We start from the raw sequence: 22,353 nt of genomic DNA, 5'->3' as shown, positions 1-22,353 counted from the left end.
GTGAGACTTTAGGAAAAGAATAATAAAGAAAAGGGAACTTTAAAGGAAGAGAACTTTAGCAAAATGGTCAGTGCTCCCCTCAGGATTCGTGACAAGGGACTAATCACCTCCCGTGCAATCCATATCTCTATAGTCTGTATCGGGCATTGATAGATTGGTCTTTTGATGCAATGACAAGCTAGGCCAACAAATGGTATCAGAGCATTGGGTCACAGGTTTGAATCCCCTCGGGTAACGCTGAGGGGGAGATTGTTGGCAAAATGGTCAGCACTCCCCTTGAGAATCATGACAAGGGACTAATTGCCTCCCGTGCGATCCATATCTCTACAGTTGGTATCAGGAGTTCATAGATTGGTCTTTTGACACAACGACAAGCTAGGCCAACGTGGATATCCGGGCTCAGAAGAAGAATTTCTGCCTGAAATAGATAACAATAGTGAGGAGTCAAAGTTCAAGGATAACAGTTCTCCTAAAGAGGAAACAAAGGAAGTGAGTGAGGATAATCCTATCTTTGAAGATGTTGATGATATTGAGGAGGCCCATGCCAATTAGGATATTGATTTTATTGTTGACAAATATGACTCTAGGAATGAGACTCTTGATGAGCTTCAATGTAATGACAATAAGAATGATTTGGAGGCCAACCTTAAAGTTGAGGTGTTTGGCATGTAGTTTAGGTTGAAAGATGTTAAATCCAAACTTAAGGATTACATAGCAACTAAGATACAAATGGAGAAGGCAATGAATTCCCTTATTTTGAATACTGATGGGATCATGTGTAGGATAGTGATGGGTGTGATTTTATAATAAAGCAAGATAAACAATAGGATCAAGAAGAATGAAGGACACCAAGGGGATAGGCTGGAAGACACTCAAGACAACAATCCCTCACTTGGCGATTGTAAGGAGAACCTACAAAAGCTGGTAAAAAATTAGGGATTTATCTCTAACCCCAATAATTAGGTTTGTTGTCTTCTTAAGAACTTATGTTGGCTTGTGTGCCTCCTTATGCTTATGACTCATAAGTTTAGTGTTAGTTATAGTATAATGTCTACAGTCATGAACTCTAACTGGATGGTTGATACTTCTACTGTTTTTGGTTATATTTGTTTAGCTTGTTTTGGGGGGGTTTTGTTTGATGTTTCTTTTAGTTTTTGGGCTAGTTGCTATTCTGGGTTGATGTTCTAAACTATTTTGTTGTTTATGGAATCAAGCCCTTCGCCAACTTATATAATCAAAAATATTATGAGTTAATAATATATACTAGCAAGTGATAAAATAGATTAGTCGACATCTTAAGAACTTGAACATGCTATTATATAAAAATGAATATATACCTTTTAATACCAATATACAAGAAACTAATCACTCATCTTCTCTATAATGGTTCATGGTTAAGGTTTTATATTATTTATTAGCCCTAAATAAACATTCACCCTTAATAAGGGTTCTAAAGACTTTAGTGAAACATACTTTTAATCTTTATTAAGTTCATAGGTGATACAAATAATATTAATTATTTATATTTACAAAAAGAAATTAATGATATTAATTTTGATGAGATGTTGACTATTGAATCTAACAATTAATATACTATAGCATATACTTTTTACTTGAGCTGATCATATTATTAACCAATATCAAAACTTGTGTTTTCATTCAGACAAGGATGTCTTATTTGACATATCTTGTAGTAAATGAATACTATAATATTACTACTCTTGGTTATATACTTACTCAATTGGTATCAATGCAAATATAGTGACATATCTTCTTACTATTTAAGAACCATGAACTATGTGATTCATTTAAATAATTGCTTACCATTTAAAAGCAATAAAGTTAAGATAAGCTTGGCTTAGAATAAGAGAATCATAAATATAACCTATTATGTTCTACAATATAATAGTAATCAAGACTTTGTACCTCCTATACCTATCACAATTTCATTTAAAACTTGAAGCAATACTCATAATACTAAAATAAATTAAAACTATAACTCATTGTTTCAATATAATGTCTTAAAATAACTCTCCTACTACAACTTTCTTGAAAACATTGAGTCAAATATGAGATACTAACTAAATAGCTCTCTACACAATCTTTAATAATAATAAGCAGACAATGAACAAAGAAGAATATATATTTCAAAAGATGTATAATGCTTCATTTCTTGAATGAACACAAAGTACATTATTAATCAACATATTTTAAAGCCAAAGAACCACAATTTGAAAACTAAACAATGTAGGAATGTTCTCTATCACAAAAAAATAGGTTCTATGTCAAACTTAGCTAAGTCCAGTCATGCCAATTTCACTGGATAGATAGCTTGGTGCATTAGTGGAAAAGAGCCAATTTATCCCATGTCTTAGACAATTATGAACGTCATGAAGGATTTCTATCAAACAATTCACGTGCCTCAAAACTTCTTCAGTTATTGAATGTATTTAATATTTTGTTTGTTAGGACTTCTTTTAATCAAATAATTGTTACAGATTCAATCTAAGAAAATTTTAAATTTAAGTTTTCTATCCTTTAGATAATTGTTTTTATTAAAATAAGCAATAAAACAAGGGCGTTGGTCCTGTATACAAACAACCCAGAGGTGGCAAAAAGAGGACACCACTAATCTGGCTCCAAAATGGCTGACTAACCTTAGTGTTATACACAGCCAAAATGAAAGACACAACTAGTTCTACCGAGCACAATCGAGATTTGTAATTTTTGACTTACCCTCGTGTTATGCAAAAATCATGGTGTTTTTCGAGCTATATTAGCAACCACCACAAAAAGAAGACAACAAAACAAGAGTGCTGACACTGTGCAAGTTTAGGTCAAATAGGCCAATAACAATAGGTTAGACGACCATCGCTAAAAGGCCTATCAAACCAACAACATGACAATAGCAAAAATATATCAACCCTGGAACTCAAGTGTGGGGAGAATCACCCCCAACCCAACACGGAGTTTAGGAAGGGGAGTACTTACCTTTACGCCTACAACAAACAGCAGTCCAGGAAATACTATTACTAGGGACATCATTGCCAATAAGATCAAGCGAGGAAACCCCCTCAGAGAAGTCATCCACACCTGCAGCAAATTGTTGCTGCAGAACAACACTTGGAGTAGATTCACAAAGGGCATACAATTGCTCCATAATAGGAGCAATAGGAGAAGAAACTACAACGCCAAAGGAGGTCACACCAGTAGCATCCAGGGGGGCCAACAAAGGCCACAATAGCAATAAGAGGCACAACCTCATCTTGGGAGGAGTTCACATCAACATTTTAAGGGTCATCTGAATCAAAAGTCTTGATAGTCAAGTGATCAACACTGGCATCTTTCCACTAAGTAGCAACATCTTTACGGCGAGAGAGAGAACAATTTGAAGCTAAGTGACCAATTGAGAAACATCTACGACAACGAAAGGGGAGACCTTCATAATCCAGCAACAACAAAAGGGGAGGCCTTCATAATCCAGTAACAACAAAAGGGGAGGCCTTCATAACCAGTAACCAAAGGTTTCCAAGAATCACTCACTTAACAATGAAGATCAAGAAGGGAAGGTCAAAGCCCCACAAATCTGCACACCAACCCACAACATTGGTAAAAGGCAACAATCTCTACAACATCTTGACCACAAACCACCATAGGGGAAGTTTTGGCACAAGGAAGAAGGTGAGGTTTCCCCTTGGAAGGAAGAGTAGCAACAAATCTAGCAACATAAGCGATTCTCCGCTCACCAAAAGGTCCAAGATGGACACTAGCACTCGCATTAACCCTAACGAGACCACCAACATCAAAGGCAACACCAGGCCCACCAGCAGCCGAGGAGGTAGAAAAACCTTGAAGAAGGCCAGAGGCACTGTCAGTTACACCGAGCAAAGTGGACGCAACCCCAAACCATCCCTGTGCAGAACACCCACGGCAGAAAGGTGAGGTGCAAAAGGGCAACCCCTAGAAACAATAGAAAGGAAGAGTGCATCGCAACGTTTTCCATTATTATTATCATTTAGATAATTGTTATGGATCAAATCTAAGGAAATTTTTTTTTTTGTTTTATGTGCTTTATATAATGTTGTATGTTCAGTTGGATTCAGTTGCTCTTACAATGTTAAAGACTAGCTTCAATAAATTCCTCTCGTGTAGAACATAATTTATTCATTCTTATATACTTAGATTGTTTCTATCACATTGATTGCATTTCATAATTGTTGATAAACTGATTTAGGCTTGGAATTCAATGAGGATTAGGGTTGGAGTTACCATTCAATTTGGATTGGGTTCAATTAAGATAATGTTTTGGTTAGGCATTACTAACCATTCAGTTATAAATACATTTGAATTTAAGTTAGGGTTTAATTAGAGATCAATTATGCCTAAGATTAGGGGTATAGTTTAATTAATGTTATAAATCAATTAAGATTATGTTTAGGGTGTAATTATGGTTATGGTAAAATTAAAATTAGAATTATATATAGGGTGTGATAAAGATTCACTTAAGACTTCTATTTGGGTTAAATAAAATGATTGAAATATATCTATTGAAGTTTTTTTGCATTCTCTAAATATAGGTGTGATTTTTTCAAATGGTCATATTCTACACATGTTTACATAATAAAATTCAATAAACTTAAAGTGATAGCAACATGACCTTAATCGTATGGAAAAAACTAATGCAACACTTGTAGAAGGCTTTATGGAATAAAATATTAAAATATAATATTATAGCCATGATGTTGTCAAAGGCTTATGGAAATGTAAAAACAATCTTTCATTGTAGAATGCTACTAAATGCACTTTAATTTATTATGACAATAATATTTAGAGCTCAGGCACCCATGAGAAGTATTTGGATGTTCAAATAAGGAAACTTACCTATACATTCAAAAGTCTAAAATGATGAAGGACATGCAAAACTCAAGGAAAAGTGATTGTTTGTTTGGCTTTCTTGAAAGTCATATTCCACGTATACTTTCATAGTAAAATCCATCATGTTTTTGTCTATTCATATATCATGAACTCTTTGAAGCGATAACAACATGGTGCTAACTACGTAGTAAAACCTAACACAAAATTCATAAAAGGCTTTATGACTAAGTGAAATCCCCAAAAACAATATTCTAGCTCCATGATGTTGTCAAAGGCTTTGGAAATTGTACAAGTGATTCATAGGCATGCTTATAACTACATATTAATACATTCAAAATCAGAATTACAAACAATTTGATAGAAAAAATAGTGAGGTGAGTAGTGGAGTATTAACCTTTATGTATTTTTTCTTTTGCTTATAAGAAATTGTGGGTGGTAGTCGAGTACTCACATTTTTTAAGGTTTAGAATTTTTAATATAACAAATTGTGAATATTATAGTTTGTTTTTTTCATATATTTTTATGTCACAACTTAAAAATTGTTGAATCTACCTCTTACCCAGAAAATCTCATTTAGTAACTTCAAGATTATAAAAAATGTCAACATTTGAAAACACAACATTCATTACATAAATGTAAACTTTAGTAAAATAAAAGCGTTGAATTCATTCTTGTATTTTAATGACCATTACAAGAAAATAATAGAATTGAATAAAAATTTGATGGAGAAAAGATGAAAACCTATCATTTAATTTAGTCAAGACCAATCAAAACATGAGACAAATCATTCATATGTGTTTTTTAAAGATTAATAATAAAATATATTTCTCAAACTTTAAATAAAAACAAACTTTTAATTTATTAATCAATTAACTTAATTTCAAAATTATATGGATTAATTTGAGAGAGTCAAATAATAATAGTCAACACTAATTAAATATCAAATTTTCAAATAAAAAGAATTTAATGACATTTCAAACAAACAAACAAAAAGTGATGTGTGTCTCCGATTTTTTCTTTAAATGTGTACCATATAAATTTCAATATTGTTGTATTCAAATTTATTATCTATTTCATTTATATTTAGTTGTGAAGTTGTCACAAATCTTTCAACTTTCTTGTTTATTTTTTATTAATTGTGTAATTTTGTCTTGTACATTTTGTTGTGTTTGAATTTTATTATTTATATTTTTTGAATTTCTATTTGATAACAAATAAATCCTTTAATCTAACCTCATCCCTTGTGAAGTTTCTTTTTGCTAGTTGATGGTAGTCCTTGGACCACTATTGGAATAAACAATAGTATTATATTTAAAAAATAATAATAAGATATATATAAAAAAATAAAAATAAATATAGTACTTTCATTCTATTGATCAATTAACTTAATTTCAAAATTCTATTGATTAGTTATTAATTAGTTGATTTTTTAAATTCATAAAATTTCGTGATGTTTATGCATGCTTTTATAGTAAAAATCCATAAAGGGCTTATAGATTCAAAGTCCATCAAATTTGAAGCGATAACATGGTCTTATCTACAAGAAATTCTCTTAGAAGGTTTTATGGGATGAATATTGTGGAAGGTTTTGAAAAATATACAAGAGATTCAATGGTAGGATTATAATTACATATTAATTCATTCAAAATTACAATTACCAAAAAAATAATAGAAAAGATAGTGAGATTGATAATAAAGTACTAACTATTGTAATTATAAAGTTTTGTTTACATGAAATTGTGGATGGTAGTGGAGTACTTACTTTCCTCCTCCATTTCATTGTCATCACAAGAAAATGCAGGTTGAGAGCAAATTATGTAATTTAAGCCAATCAAAACATGAAACAAATCATTCATACAACTATCTTTCAAAGGATTGATAATAGAACATATTTTTAAAAAATTTAAATAAAAAATAACTTTTATTATATTGGTTGATTAATTAATAATCAAAGCTATGTCAACTAGCTTGAGAGGGACAAATAATAATAGTCAACACAAATCAAATAATTGAGTCTCCAAAGTCATTGAATTTAGTGATGTTTCACGGAAAAAAAAATATATGAGATGAGATTCTTAACATATCTCTATCAAATAATGAGACCTTTTTTTTTTTTATTGAGATTGAATTTGCTACCATATAAATATCTACAACAAGGCATTGACTACCTTCCATTGCTCCAGCTTTATTATATCTACTCCCTTGTAGATATATACCATGTAAATTTCACACCCATTGTGGACCCACTTGCAAAGATAAATCTGTGTTCCTTGTTTCATAATTTAAAATACTATAGAGACTTCTAGCCACAAATAATTTCTTAGCTTGGTCTCTTTTTTTTCAGATAGATAAAGTTGTTTTGACTTGTGTTTCGATGTTAAATATTTTTTATTAAGATAAATAGGGTTTTGAAAGGTCCAGAACCTTTTACAAAGAGAAAGATATAGCATTAAGTGCAATGAAATACCAAGAACAACTAGACAGCAAAAACAAAACCTAAAACATCAACAAAACAACAAACCTAGAAAAGAAATTAAAAGAGCAAAAAAACAGCTAACTCAGACATTCAATAATCTGCACTCATATTGGCCTATTTGACGGAGCAATCATTGAAGATCAATCATAGATTGGTGGGTTGGAAAGCAATCCCATTGTAATTGGAATGGACGGAGCAATTTTAAAGACAGTTACCTTCAATCTTCTGTTGGTTCTTTCAATCTGCAGCGTTCTGCATGTACAACCAGGTTAGATATTCATTACAATTGTTTTCCCTTCACATTAGAAGAATTTATATCTCTGTACAACTAACCCCAGAATTTATCTCTGTACAACTAACACCTTTTACTGTAATTATTTTTGTTTTGTTTGATTATCATATATGTTTGTGAAAGTATTATTAGAATTATATATATATATATAATTTTTTTTGATAGAGATTTTATATCAAATCTTGAATTATTCAGTTTTTTTTTATTAAAAACAAATTTTTAGTTTTTTCTGTTGTTGATCATTTTTTCTTGCAATTTTTTTAACCGCGATCTCTTATGTAACTTACATTCTTTCAATAAATTATAGACTGAGATATCCAGAAAATCTCCCACAATATAATCCTATCCTCATCCCTTATAAACTTTCTGATGTCATCAATATGATAAATTTAAAATAATTTGAAAATAATATTTTATTTTACATACACTTAATTTAAAACTTTGTTTCCAAATATTATAAATTTTGTTTTCAAAATATTGAAACTGCTGGTTTTTATTTAGTTTGCAATTAGGCAAGCAAAGTGAAATATTCAAATATTCAAATCTCCTATGAGCTTTCTGAATTTAGATATGAGGATTTTGTATGTGCAGAATTCATCAGCCTGGACTGTGGCGCAGTAGGTGGATATAATGATGCCCGTGGCATTAGCTGGACCTCAGATGAACAATACATTAATTCAGGTGAAAAAAGAATCATTTTGACTGATCAGTCAGAGGTGGACCAGCCAATGAAACATCTTCGCTGTTTTCCTCAAGGCAAGCGAAATTGCTACAATTTACCTGCTGTGCGGGGAATAAAATACTTAATCCGCGCGTGTTTCTTATATGGTAACTATGATGGCCGTGAGTCACAACCACAATTTGAATTGCTGGTTGACGCCAATTTTTGGGCCACTGTTGTAATAAACAATACTACCAAGACCTTTTGCAACGGAATAAACGCCATGGCAAGAGGTCCCTCCATTAATGTGTGTCTTGCTCGCAGTACGGATCATGTTCCTTTCATTTCAACCTTGGAATTACGCCTGCTCATGCCAGCTATGTATGAGTTTGTAGGACAATATCTCTCTTTAATCAGCAGAGTACACATGGATTATGGAAAATTGTCAGAAAACCCTATTATAAGGTAGTTTCTTTATCTATAATTTTTACTAGTTTACTTGGAAAATAAATATATCAAGCATAGAATCAACACTTAAATAAAAGGAGAATCAGGCATTTCAGATGTTCTATTGTACTAGCCCTTTTTGTGACCTCACTTCATTCAGATCAAGAGTCACTACATAAAAATCACATTTATTTAGAAACCATCTTCATACAACAAGCCAATCATGGAAGACCAAAGTCACAACTTAGAATTTCACTTTAGACCTTATCAAGAGTTGAACTTGGGTCTCCATAATGAAACCCTAACATTTTAATCAATTAATTTGAGACCATCAATCCCCACACTTCACTGTTCAAACCTGTGAGCTCAATGATCTGACATGGGTTTGAACACTAAACGTCAAATGACAGTTCATATATATATACCTGAACGACAAAGTTGCATCCAAGACCATTTCTTGTGGGCCAGCTTTCCTGCCTAAACCCATGTCAATTTAGATATGAGGGCCCTTACAATTCTTAGCCAGGGCCTACTATTCTAAAGGAATATGTAGTGTGTATATATATGTGTGTAAATGCATCGTATAATATATAAATAACTATTGACTTCAAAGTGGTTTTGTGCAGATATCCAGATGATCAATTTGATAGGCTATGGGTCAAGGGAGAAATATATGATACGGATTATAGGAACACCGTAAATTCCATTTCTTCAACAGAGGAGTTCCAAATACCATCAGCTGTGTTAGAAACCGCCTTGGTGAGCAGCAACAAGAGCGTGGGAAATATTAGATGGAATTGGAGAGTTCCAGAAATTGGTGAATACTATTTTTTGATGTGCTTTGCTGAAGTAGAAGAACTTGACGTTAATGCAATAAGGGAGTTCAATATAAGTATCAATGGATATTCATACCAGTCTCCTGTTACATTACATAGCTACCTCGATTCGATTGTCGTCAAGTATGGACCCATCAACGCTGATAGCTTGGAAAACGTCCAATTTTCTCTTGACCCTACCAATCGATCGAGCGTGGGTGCAATTATTAATGCTCTGGATATCTACCAATATAGGAGGCTACCCAACAATGGAACTAAAAGTGAAGATGGTTTGTATTGCTGAAAATTATTTAATAGTTATATATGTAGGAAAAATGTGTAAATTTGATTGCATACTAAAACATCTGTTAGTTTTACAGTGAATGCCATTGCTGACATTGTGAGGCACTTCAATCTGGAGAAAGAGTGGATGGGTGATCCGTGTCAACCACAGAAATATAGTTGGGATTGGGTGGATTGCAATCAAGACTCCTCACCAAGGATTATTGCAGTGTAAGTCTCTCCCTAAACATTTGCCTTCATTTAATGGTGTTAAGAATGTTTATGTGATACTATGTCTTTTAAGGGAAGAATTAGTATCTTGATTAGTATGTTGATTTGATTGTCTATTGTTTAGATTTTTTCAAAATAAATTTTTTCACTTAAATATCTTGATAATTTTTATTTCATTTTATTTTAGTTGTTCAGATTTTGTTGGATCTGTGAACATTTTTATTTTTTTCATCTTTATTTTTGATGCAGTTTAGTTACATTTTATGCATACGCCTCTCTATTACCATCAAACTTCAATTAACAATGAATTGAATGTACAGGACACTACCCAACAGGCATCTGAATGGAACCATACCTCCAAGCTTTTTCAATCTCTCTGCTCTTGTTAAGTTGTCAGTCACAAATCCTTACTACTCACCTGTTTTTTATCATTTTTACCTTGTTCAAAGTCAATATAGGATTGGGCTTAAACAACACACACTAAGCATAGATTTAGTGTGTGCTGTTTCATGTGAACCTCGCTTTTAATGCCTTTTCATTCTATTACCACCATTAAAAGCATGTCGCGATCCACATAAAACAACACAAACTAAGTATATGACAGAAAAAATATGAAGTCAATACTTAGTGTGTGTTGATTAAGCCCAGCTGTCAAAATGACCAAAAACTGTGTCCTTATTCCTGATTGCAGGGACTTGGCAAGAAATAATTTGAGTGGTTCAATACCAGAGGCTCTGGCTACTCTCTCCAATCTTAAACAACTGTGAGTTGAAACATATGCATCTGGGTATTTCTAACTCGTGCTATATTATTTAGATTATCTACAGTATTGTGAGAAATTTTCTTTTTGAGATACAGGAATTTGGCAGACAATGACTTAAACGGATCAGTGCCAATTGGTCTGTCTGAACAAAAGCAACGTGGAAAACTCATTCTGAGGCAAGTTTTTCTTTTCTTAAAATGTAAATCAATCAGTAATTATGTTGTTCGTATGATAAGATTCCTATCATGTAATAATTCTGTTAAATTTTGCAGTGTTTATGGCAATGAAAAACTTTGCCAAGTAGGCATTTGCAAGGATGGCCGAAAAGGAAAGAGTAGTAAAACACTATTTGTTTGGTTAATAGTGGCAGGAATTGCAATACTTATATCCTTTACTGCATTATTAATCTTTATAAAAATTAAATCAAGCAGAAAAATTCGAAAAGGCAAGTCACCGTAAATCATAATCCCCTTTGACATTTTGCTCTTTACTTGTGGATTTTCATTTTGATAAAATGAAACATATTCTTGTACTGAAAGGGACAAAATGCAGGGAAAACTGAAACAGGACATTTAAATCTTGACAATTTTGATGGATGTCGATCATTCAGTTTCATAGAGGTAAGAGCTATGACTAGCAACTTTCAGACGGAGATTGGAAAAGGAGGATATGGATCTGTTTATCTTGGTTGTCTTCAAGACAAGGATGTGGCCGTCAAAATCTTGTCTGATAAATCACATAAGGGTGCCACACAGTTTTCCACAGAGGTATAACCAAGGACTCATTCATACCCATTGTATATTTAAAACTTGAGAACTTTAGTCTCTCCAATAAAAACTAGAACTAATGAAGTTTAGAATCTTTAATGTTACAAGATTTCTACAAATAATGAGATTTTTATTGTCAGTTGTCAGTTGAATTTGATTATGTGATTTTTTTTACATTAATATTTTCGATCACATTCCATCCATGATCTATCACATGAGATATTAGAAATCTCTAACATATTCAGGATGGATCAGAGAGTCTGATCTGAAACATTGATGTAAAAAAATTCACACCTTCAAATCCAAAAACAGCAACAATAAAATCTTTAATGTCTTTGATCATAATGATCGAAACTAAGAACAATTGCTGCAGGTAGAAATTCTCTACAAATTACACCATAAGAATCTCATAAAATTTATGGGTTACTGCGAAGAGGAACAAAATTTGGTTCTTGTATATGAATACATGTCCATTGGAGACCTGCGACATTTTCTGGATGGTATGCTTCGCAACACTGCAAAATTTTATGATTTAGAGGAATGTTTTCTGGTTGCTTAATCAAAGGCCTACGTTGCTTGGTTTCAGGTCAAACTTCTTCAAGAAATTATCTGGGCTGGGAAAGAAGACTCAACATTGCATTAGATGCTGCTCAAGGTTAGAAATAAATACCGTAGAATGGGAAGAAAACTAAAAAGCTCGGTGCTAATCTTGAAAAAGATCATGGGGTCTAATTCTTGGTTAACTTTTTGGCAGGATTGGAATATCTACATGTAGGATGCAAGCCAAGCATTATTCACAGAGATGTAAAGAGCTCCAATATTTTGTTGAATGACCAAATGGAAGCAAAAATAGCAGATTTTGGGTTGTCAAGGATGGGACCATTGGATGGAGCTACACACGTATCCACCCTTGTAAAGGGTACCATTGGATATCTAGATCCAGAGTAAATATGCTTTTCTTTTCTTTATTGATACTCAATTCAATTATATATTTGAATTATTTAAAGGTTTTTAATCCTTCAACTCTTACAGTCCATCAATTCAAGTATGATGTAGAGAACCTTCCCCCTACCCTGTTTATCTCACACCCAGTTACCTTTGAAAAAGGGAATTAACCAGGAACAAACTCGTGCAGGAAAGGGTCTCAGATAGCTGCATTAGCAATGCATAATCTCAGTATACGAGTCTATTTATAACATCTGAATTTCTTCCCCATTAAGGATGTGCATAAATAAGGAGGTGTTGAGCTGCTAGATGTCCTAAATCTTATACCGAAGTAATTTGATCAAGTCACTTATCCCTTGGCCATTTCAAAGAAGAGGTTAACGGCTTTTTTAAAGGTCATTTATGCTTTGAATCGTTAAGAGAGGAGTTTGATAATTTCAGATTTCTTACAAGGTTATCAACAATCTAAATAGAAGATTGAGAATTTCTTTTATAGGATGGTTGATATCTTTTTGTTTTTTTAAATATATTGGTAAAATAGACTTACTAGTTGGTTTTCTACAGATATTATACTACAAATCGATTGACAGAAAAGAGTGATGTTTATAGCTTTGGAGTTGTTTTGATGGAGATTATTAGTGGAAAACATCCTCACTTTGTAGATGATTCAACATCTAACAGTGAACACATACAAATCACTAATTGGGTAATAATAAAGATTTTTTTTTAAAATCTCAAACTAAACTTAGAATACTTAGAATTTTGTTTTCATTGTTATAGACTTTGAAAACTCAAAATATCTAATCTTAAAATTTGATTGTTGATACTAAATTATAAGTGGTTGTTTATGTCAGGTAAGGGCATCCTTATTAAAGGATGACATAGAGAACATTGCAGATCCTAATTTACATGGAAATTATGATAAAGATGCAATGTTGAAAGTGGCAAATTTGGCAATGGTTTGTACTTCACCTCAATCAAAGAATAGGCCTACAATGAATGAGGTGGTGTTAGAATTAAAGGAAGCACATCACTACTCAAACGTGGAATTCCATGAAATTGCATCCTCTCATTCTCATCCTTCTTTACAAAGCTCTCATAATGTGGACTCAGATGTATCATTATATTCAATTGGTAGATGAGGTAGAGGAAGATGTTACAAAATGGGCAGGGGAACACTCACAAGAAACCAAAATAGCAGTAATGAAATCCTACCTCTATTGTGGCTTATTTCGTTTTATTCACATCAATAGCCTATAATAACCTTTTGTAAAGAAAATTAACATTTTTACACACACACACACACACACATATATATTGTCCAATTAAAAATTTATAACTTTTGACATCCATGGCTTGCCTTTTGATAGAAGTATGGGATCAATATTTTATCACCCTCCTTTTTATTGCTAACATTTTATATGATTCACAAGTTGTGACTATTAAAAATGTAAAAGCTTTAATTTTTAAAGTTATAGTTTTAATTATTATCACATATACCATATTTATTGATCTATTTGTTCTTACACTTGCATTGTAGCTACATATTTCTTCGCCATTTCAAAAAAAATTTTGTAATATTTCTTATCTTTTCATCAACATTGTCTTTAAAATATTATTAATGTGTACGTACCACTAGGTTTGAAATTGATTTTCGAATATTTCAAAAAATGAGGACCTATAAGGTGCTTGCAAAAATAATTACTTTTAAATTGTTTTATTCTAGAGCACTTTTGTGACTACGAAATTGATGTCCACAAGTACAAAATTGACCTTGCATAAAATCTAGTCTTGATCTAGAACTGTGAACTTTGATGATTTAGTTGCATAGAATCTACTCAACTTGCTATCCATAGCCTACAACAACTAACTGATAATTGCTTTTTGGGGAATTTTCTAATCAAATATAGTATCCCATAGACAAACCCCTAGATAGGCCAATTCAATTATCAAAAAAAATATTAAAGACAAGAAGAAGTCATCAATATTCCTTAAGTGTTGATAGCATGTTGATGTGGTCAAGTACTTGTGATGATGTAATAAATGATGGTCTCCTAATCTCTATATTTTATATATCTCTTTCTCTATTTCAAATGAGTTAGTGTTTTTCCTTAGATACAATAGCTAGCACACAAGCTAACATTTTTTTCATCTTGAAGTCATCACATTGAGTAAGAGGGATTTCATGTAAGAACCCAATTTTACATTTTAATTTGGAAATCTAGGAGTTATTTCAAAAATTATGAAAATAACATAGGTGTAGCATTGTAAATTGTATCCCTATACAATTTCATGCTCACTGAGGCCTCACTTTAGCATTTTAGCCTTATGTGCTCTGATTATACCTGATTTTGCTCACACAAACTTCAAATTGCCAAAATCATTTTCATCTTGTTGTCTTGTTCTTTGTTCAACCTTGATACTGGACAATGGAACCCTGGGCACCCTTATCCACCATAAAGGGGTCCAATTTGGACCCTTGAATGGTTGAAAAATGTAGGTGGGAAATCCTTTTCCATATCGACCTGCTTTGAAAATTCAAACACGTTTCATGAGGTGAGGTATAAAAGAAAGCCTTACCCCCTCATTTGAAACATCCATCTTACATCTCTCCACATTATCTCTCAAGTTCAAATTCATGTTCAAGTGAGCAAGTAATCAAGTACTATCAAGGCAGTGAAGGAGAGGTCAAGTATTTAAATTGCAAGCAAACAAGATGACATCCATGATCAAGATATTATGAAGACATCTCTACATTCTTACATGATAACATCTTTATGAAGACTTCAACACAAAGGAGATTCATAAAGGTATAACATTCCAATTTCAACATTTCAATTCCAGATCTAGCCTTTGACCTTTTAAAGGCATGCTTTCCATTTCAATTTCTATTCAGTTATACCTGTTTAATTCCAAACACTATGTTTGACCTAGGCAAACCCCTATCAACAACACAATTTTTCTTCTATTATGTAAAGGTGAAAAATTCAAAAGATAACATTTATAGATTTAGGAAGAGTAGACAAAGACACAAATTCAACTTTTGTAGAGGCATAAATTGGAGGACAAGGTCACCCGAGGTGAATTTGTCTGATACTTTCCTGATGAAACTTTAAGGAAACACTCAGACCAACATCCTAATCCTAAAAACATATCTGTTGTTTGCATCCGAGCTCATGGATAAGGGTGCCCAAGCAAAATCGTCCGGCATTCTCAAATCCATATTTCAAACATAGGTTCCTCTCAACTTCCTCTTTCCAAATCAATACTTTATATCTACATATTTGATCTGAGACTATCAGTGCATGCTGATTACTATTAGTTTCACATCTCTATCCCTATATCTTGCATTCAATTTATATCTTTCAATAGCTCATTTTCAACTCCCAACCCAATGAGTGTTGAATTCACCTTGTTCTCAGTCTGTTTCAAACATATTTGAGATTGAGCGAAGTGGATCCATTCTCCTTCCAAATGTAATTAGTGGAGATAGATTTAATTCCTAGCTTGCATGCATAAACTTGTGAATCCTATTTCCTAGCATTACAATAGGATAATGGATGCATAATATGAGACTAATGGTCATATCCTAGGAATGCATGTATGTAAACTCGATTTGGTTATGTTATTTGCCAACTTTCATAATAAAATATGCCTTGTATACACTACTTATTGTGAGAATTGTTAGGAACACTAGGCAAGTAGAAACAACAAATGATAGACAAAATGCAAAACAAAAAGGATGATTCATGTATTATATTGAGGATAATGAGTGTGTAGGAGAGAGGTGCATATATAGGTGAGATTCCCTACCTACCATGCCACCTAAGTAGCCACCTAAGAAGGATTAACACACACCAATAATCCTCCTTAAGCCTAGCTTAGGTGAGGAGAAAAGTGGGTCCATACATCAAAGCCTAATAAGGTATCCAAGTACAATATGTAAGAAAAAAATCCTTCCCATATGAGAGGAGTGACACAATGCAACCCCCCCTCAATGCAGAATCTCCTACAATAATAGTAGATGCTTGAAAATGAGTTGAAGCTAATCCAAGCTCAATGAACAACATTTCTCCCCTGAGGAAGAAATGGTATTGAAGAAGTATGCAATTTATCTTCCCACTTCTGAAAGGAATATGAGGAAAGAAAACTCAAGATGAATAAAGCCTTTAAGAATTTTCACAAGTTTATCCATGTCGATGTTGAAAGGTACCATAGTCAAATCAAGTGTTTAGGGAAACAATGATGAAGATGACAATCTAGAATGGGATGGAGACCAATGCAGATCATAGCTCAAAGATAATGATGAGCCCTCCAAATGCTACTCAAGAATCTCTATGCCAATGTCAAAGTGTGACAATTTTTTATAGGATGAATAAGGTATCATAGAAGACTTAGGTACAATGACCATGGATGTATGGTGATAGCTAGACTAATGAGAATTTGGTATTGCCACAACATAAGTAAAAATAGGCAAAGAGAGAATAAGAGGGTGTAAAGATGCGCCCATAACATTGAAAGATGATGCAACTCCATAGGAATCATGAAAGAGGAGATGAATGTCCTCAATAGTGTCCTCCAAGACTACAATCTGGGACTCTACAAAAATAAGATGCAATGTTTGGTAGAAATGTGTCCGAATGAGCCATCTCAAGAAGACGATGAAAAGCTTGTAGCATTGAACCACTAGAAGTTGTCAAAGAAGCATTACTGAACTTGGAAGTAGAAATAGTGTCCTCAATTTGAGAAGATTAAATTTCCTCAATAGGAGGAGATCAAGTGTCCTGAACTATGGAAACAACATGTGTGCAACAATTTGTGATTCAAAAGGATTTATTTAACACTAAAAACAACTCATAATCATAAGAAACAAAAACAATCAAAAAATGGAAAAGTACAAATGGTTTATGCTCAATACACAATGCTTGGGATTTAGAGCGGGCAAGACTAGCAATACATGAAAACAAGTTGAAATGAGAGCAGGAATCAACACATAGTAGGGGTGGGGGTAGATATGATAGAGTATCTAATGAAGAGCATTGGAGAGGCCACACATTACAAAGCCTTTAAATGAGTCACTAGTTCCAACAAGGCAAGGACATGATTATTCAAATTAATTAACAACACAAAATAGAATTGGCATAAATAATACCCTAAAATGCACAAATAAATGAGACATTTGTATCATTATATTTGGCTAGCTCTTCTTTAATCCATAACCTTTATACACAAGACAATAATAAATGCCTATAAGTAGAAATATAATAGAACTGAAATATAGGAAAAATAAATGCTTGAATGAGGAAAATAGATATGAAATGATTAAAAATGTTTATTATACTTAATGAATGGCATTTAAGTTTCAGAGCACTAAATGACACCAAGTGGGAAAGATTAAATATTCATGACACAAAAGGAATGGCATAGAAGTTTTATTATAGAAAATTCTACTGGGCATGGAATGACATCATGAGAAAACCTCAAAATAATGAATGTCTACTAGTAGAAATAAATCTTGCAATATTCAATGCCTGATCAAGTAAAATAAAACAAGAAAGATTCAATGTTTCATGATATAGTATATGACAAGTCAAGTATCAAACAAGAAAAATTCAATGCTTCATGAAAGGAGAGATAGTTGAAAATGATTTTGTTATCTAGACTGTAAGGAGATGTTGATGCATTCAATTTGGATGAGTGGATTTTCTTTTTCATACAAGTTATTGTAGACACTTAAATTTGGCTAATCAATTTAGTTAAATTTATTTCCTTTAGCCATTTAGTTAATTAAATGTCTTTATCAATTAGCCCATTCCTTGAATTAATTAATCTAATTAATTAATTATCCTCTTCCAACCCCTTTGAATTCATCCTATCCCATTAATTAATTAATGATCCCTTTTCCATCCCATTAATTAATTAATTTTAAATCAATTGATTACCCTCACCCCATTTAAACAATTAAATAATTGTTTAAATTAGTCACATGTCTCCTACATTCTAACCAACTACCCAAACCTCTCCTTCTAACCTAATCCTATCTTAGTCTTCCTCCAAACCTCCTAACCAACCCTATCCTATCCCTTCTAACCTCCCCACATGTGTGCACATTCAGACCTAATTTCAAAATATTGGAAAATATTCTATTTTTGGGTGGTTACTCCCCCAAAAGGCATGTGTCACATGTCAATCCTCCCCAAGACATGTGTCCCTCCTTTGGGACACTTGTCTTCCGTCTTAAGCCAATTTTCCTCTTTGAGGACAAGTGTGGAATCTTATTCCACACGACATCTTTAGGTGTGTCACTTGTCCTTAGGGACAAGTGTTGTATTTTGAGAACCCTTCACATTCTTCCCAAATCCTATTTAAACCCCCTCTTTTTCAACCAAATCATCGACTTTTCATACATCATACCTTAATAATGCCAGAATGATCTGCATTTTTATAATCATATCATCATAATGCCAAAATAATCTACTTTCATACTGATGAATACTAAGAGGGGGGGGGGGGGGGGTGAATTAGTATACCAAAACATACTGTAAAAAAACTTTTAAATAGTTTAGCAAATAACCGATACAACAGATTCACTAATAAACCGGTTAAGATAAATGCAAACCAAATAGAAAACAAAGCATTCACCCACAAGAGCACAATCACCATAACACAAGATGTTTGATGTGGAAACCCAAATGGGAAAAACCACGATGAGCAGAAACTCACAAGTAACTATCTACATAATAGAAACTAGACTGGTTAAGGTCATACAATGTTCTTCACCAGAACAGATCCTGTTAGAAATCTAGATCTCTGTTAGGAGATAAGTCTTGTTAAAGACTACCTTGTTAGAGGATTCCAGATCCATGATTGTGAACCACCTTGTTAGAGGATTTACAAAGGCTTTGCTAGGCCTACCCAGTTAAGGGTTTCAGACTTGTCGAAGATATTAGTAATCAACAAGTGAATGATCTAGACAATAGCAGAGTATGCTTAATTAGATCCTTGTCGGCTCATTGTTAATGGATTTCAGCATTACTCTAGTCTTCAATATCTCCACACTCTATCTCTTCACACAGGCCTAATCTACTCTACAATGATCGCACATAACCTTTTCTATCACACATCTCTCACATGCAAACCCTAGACATGATGTACGGCAAGCATGTACGGCAAGCATAATTTGACCTAAACTTAACATTTTTTAATTTTTTTTTTTAAACTATATAGATTTGTCTGTAGTTTGATGCCATATAATTTTTTTTTCAAAAAACTTAAAGACAAAAAGTTATTAAAATTTTAAAAAACCATGTTATTTCAAGTTTATGGATCTCTTTCATTAGAAATTATTTAAAAATTAAAAATATTAATCCATTCTCTTAAAAAATTATATATTTGGAATCTAGACAGTGTGTACTATAATGGGTTTTTATTGTTTAAAACAATTTTGTAAATTAGGTGTTTAGATATATTTTTGAAGTCATTTTTTTTGTATGAAGCTTGATTTAGGCTTGAAGTTGCAGGTCAAACTAGTTCCGAGTCTCAGGTTCGGCTTTCCGAACCATTTACCAAGCCTAATTCTGAACCTACAAATGGGCCCCACACAAATCTTTTTTACAAACGGGATCCCTTGTTGAGAATGGGACCTCGTGTTGAAAATGAGATCTTGTTCTTTATTGCAAATTATTTTTAAAAAAAACAAACGAGATCTCGTTTCAAATTAAAACGGGATCCCGTTTGGTTTTACCATTAATTTTTTTTTTTGGAATTGTATAAATATATGATCATTTAACATAGTAAAACATGTCGATTCAAATGTGCAAGTTTTTACATGATATATTATGATCTAGTTGTCCTTTGGATGCTTTTTGGTTGCAATTTTAGATCCATTTTTTGAAGGTGGCATTTATTGCATAAGTTTTTAGTCATGGGGTCTAAACAACATCAGAAGAAGAAACAAAGGAGGAAGTTGACCATCAAGTAAATTCAAGAAGATCGAGAGGAGGCCAAATGTCAAAGGGATAGAAGAATGATGATTTGACAAATGAATAATCTCGATGCTTCTGGATCCACAACAATGGAAGAGACAAACATTCAAGATGATGCCTTGGGGGATCAGATGGAGGTCGATGATGCAATTATGGATGGTGATGATGTGAATGAAATAATTATGAATAATATTCCAAGTATAACATCCTCAAATCCAGGTACATCTTCAAATCCTTCTCTGCAAGACATGGATAATGTGATTATAGGTAATATTCATATTGCTGATTTAGTAGAAGCAGGATATACCAATGTTGAGATTTATAGAATTGTCCATGAAAATGAAAACCTTCATGTTGGTAAAGATGAAATTATTTTGAATGTTGAAACTAAAATTCCTTTTGAACATGGTGAAAATGAAAATTCTCCAATTGCTGAAGATCAGGGAAATTTTTTTATAAAAATTGAAAAAAATGTTTTGGATAATCTTCCTGGTAAGATTTCTTGGAGACAAATAAGAACATATGCCAATAGAATATACAAAGAATTTTTTTACCGAAAAAAACTTGCAATTCAATGTCAACTTATGATGCAATTGATGAGAATGTGGAAAATGAGAAAAGTGATGAAAAAAATAGGCATCTATGTGAAACCATAAAAAAAAGATGAATCTGTCAAGCATGTTATGTCTACTGTTGCAAGGGCCATTGAATCTATTGGTACAACGATTCAATCTAAAGATAAGAATGCGACGCGATGAGCTATAGCAACTGCCATAGTGAATAAAGAAACCTTGAATAAAAGGATGGTAAGCAACATTAGTGGAATTTTAAAGATGCATCCTAAAACATTGGTTAGAGCAGCTAAAAGAAGAGAAAGTATTGAAAGTGATCCAATCAACCAAAGTTGGAGTTTTAGTGGTAGACTTTGTAGGTCATATATGAAATTGAATATTGAAGTGAAATCTTTGGTTGAAAATTTTTGGCATGATAATACAAGGGTATCATCTAATGCTAGAGATGTTCTAAAGTTGAGAGTGGGGTGTAAAATTTGTGACCCTCATCCAGAACACCTATTAGACACAACTCAAACTGAATTTTATAGAAAATTTTTGGATGAAGTTTTGTTACCTAGAAATATCACTATAAGTCAAAGATCATTTGAAAAATGCAAGCCTTGGTATGTGAAAATTAACAAGTAAAGAGTCTCTTGTTGTTGTAAAATGCACGTGCAATTTTATTACTATTATGATGTTTTTCGATACATACGTTTTGTTTTGCATAGTAACATGCTTATCTAGGAATGTGGTTTTGATATGCCACCTGAATCAATCAAAGAATTTGTAGCAAGTTTATTTTGTCAAAGAACTGATGGACAATTATTTTATTTACATTCATGTATCTCTGGACAATGTTCTAGTTGTGACAATTTTTCATCACTAGTAGAACGTATGCATGAGAGTAGTGAATCTGATTTTGGACAACAACTAGTGGATGTTAGAAGATTTAAGAATGTTGAGTATCCCTTAAAGGATGGGAAAATAGGAAAGCATGTCGATTTAATCACAGAGAAGGTTAGTGTACATGCATTCATGTCAGAATTTAAAAGTAAGATTGTACCAAAATATGCGACACACTCTCAACATGCTAGATGGCTTGATTCTCAATTTCACACATGTAGAAATACATTTCTAGTTGTAAGTATACTATCAGTGGTGGACTTTGCAGAAAACTATACTCTTAAGCCACGAGAGGAAATTCAATCTCAATATTACAATTCCACTCAAGTTGCTATTTTTGTTCATATTGTTTATAGA

At 32.8% G+C, this 22,353-nt stretch overlaps 1 protein-coding gene across 3 annotated transcripts; it reads left to right on the top strand.

The window, feature by feature from the left end:
- Positions 1 to 7,291: 7,291 nt before the first annotated feature.
- Positions 7,292 to 13,859, top strand: LOC131077130 (probable LRR receptor-like serine/threonine-protein kinase At1g51810). 3 transcript variants are annotated; one of them, XM_059211379.1, is made up of 14 exons: positions 7,295 to 7,619; positions 8,235 to 8,769; positions 9,378 to 9,856; positions 9,947 to 10,079; positions 10,400 to 10,471; positions 10,771 to 10,842; positions 10,938 to 11,018; positions 11,115 to 11,287; positions 11,395 to 11,609; positions 11,983 to 12,109; positions 12,196 to 12,264; positions 12,364 to 12,553; positions 13,119 to 13,260; positions 13,409 to 13,859. In XM_059211379.1, the coding sequence occupies exons 1-14, from the start codon at positions 7,538 to 7,540 to the stop codon at positions 13,694 to 13,696; spliced, it is 2,658 nt and encodes an 885-aa protein (XP_059067362.1). In that variant the 5' UTR covers positions 7,295 to 7,537; the 3' UTR covers positions 13,697 to 13,859. The 3 variants fall into 3 exon arrangements, with proteins under 3 accessions (XP_059067364.1, XP_059067362.1, XP_059067363.1); XM_059211381.1 differs by lacking the exons at positions 13,119 to 13,260; positions 13,409 to 13,859 and adding an exon at positions 12,745 to 12,951 and having other exon boundaries at positions 7,292 to 7,619; XM_059211380.1 differs by lacking the exon at positions 10,400 to 10,471.
- Positions 13,860 to 22,353: the final 8,494 nt, after the last annotated feature.

Source organism: Cryptomeria japonica, chromosome 9, assembly GCF_030272615.1.
Source record: "Cryptomeria japonica chromosome 9, Sugi_1.0, whole genome shotgun sequence".
NCBI lineage: Eukaryota > Viridiplantae > Streptophyta > Pinopsida > Cupressales > Cupressaceae > Cryptomeria > Cryptomeria japonica.
This window is presented reverse-complemented; position numbering and strand designations above follow the sequence as displayed.

Coding starts and splice junctions, on each gene's coding strand:
- LOC131077130 (XM_059211379.1), top strand. CDS start 7,538: ATGGACGGAGCAATTTTAAAGACAGTTACCTTCAATCTTCTGTTGGTT. Junction 11,288..11,394: donor AAGCAGAAAAATTCGAAAAG/GCAAGTCACCGT, acceptor GACAAAATGCAG/GGAAAACTGAAACAGGACAT. Junction 13,261..13,408: donor ACATACAAATCACTAATTGG/GTAATAATAAAG, acceptor TGTTTATGTCAG/GTAAGGGCATCCTTATTAAA.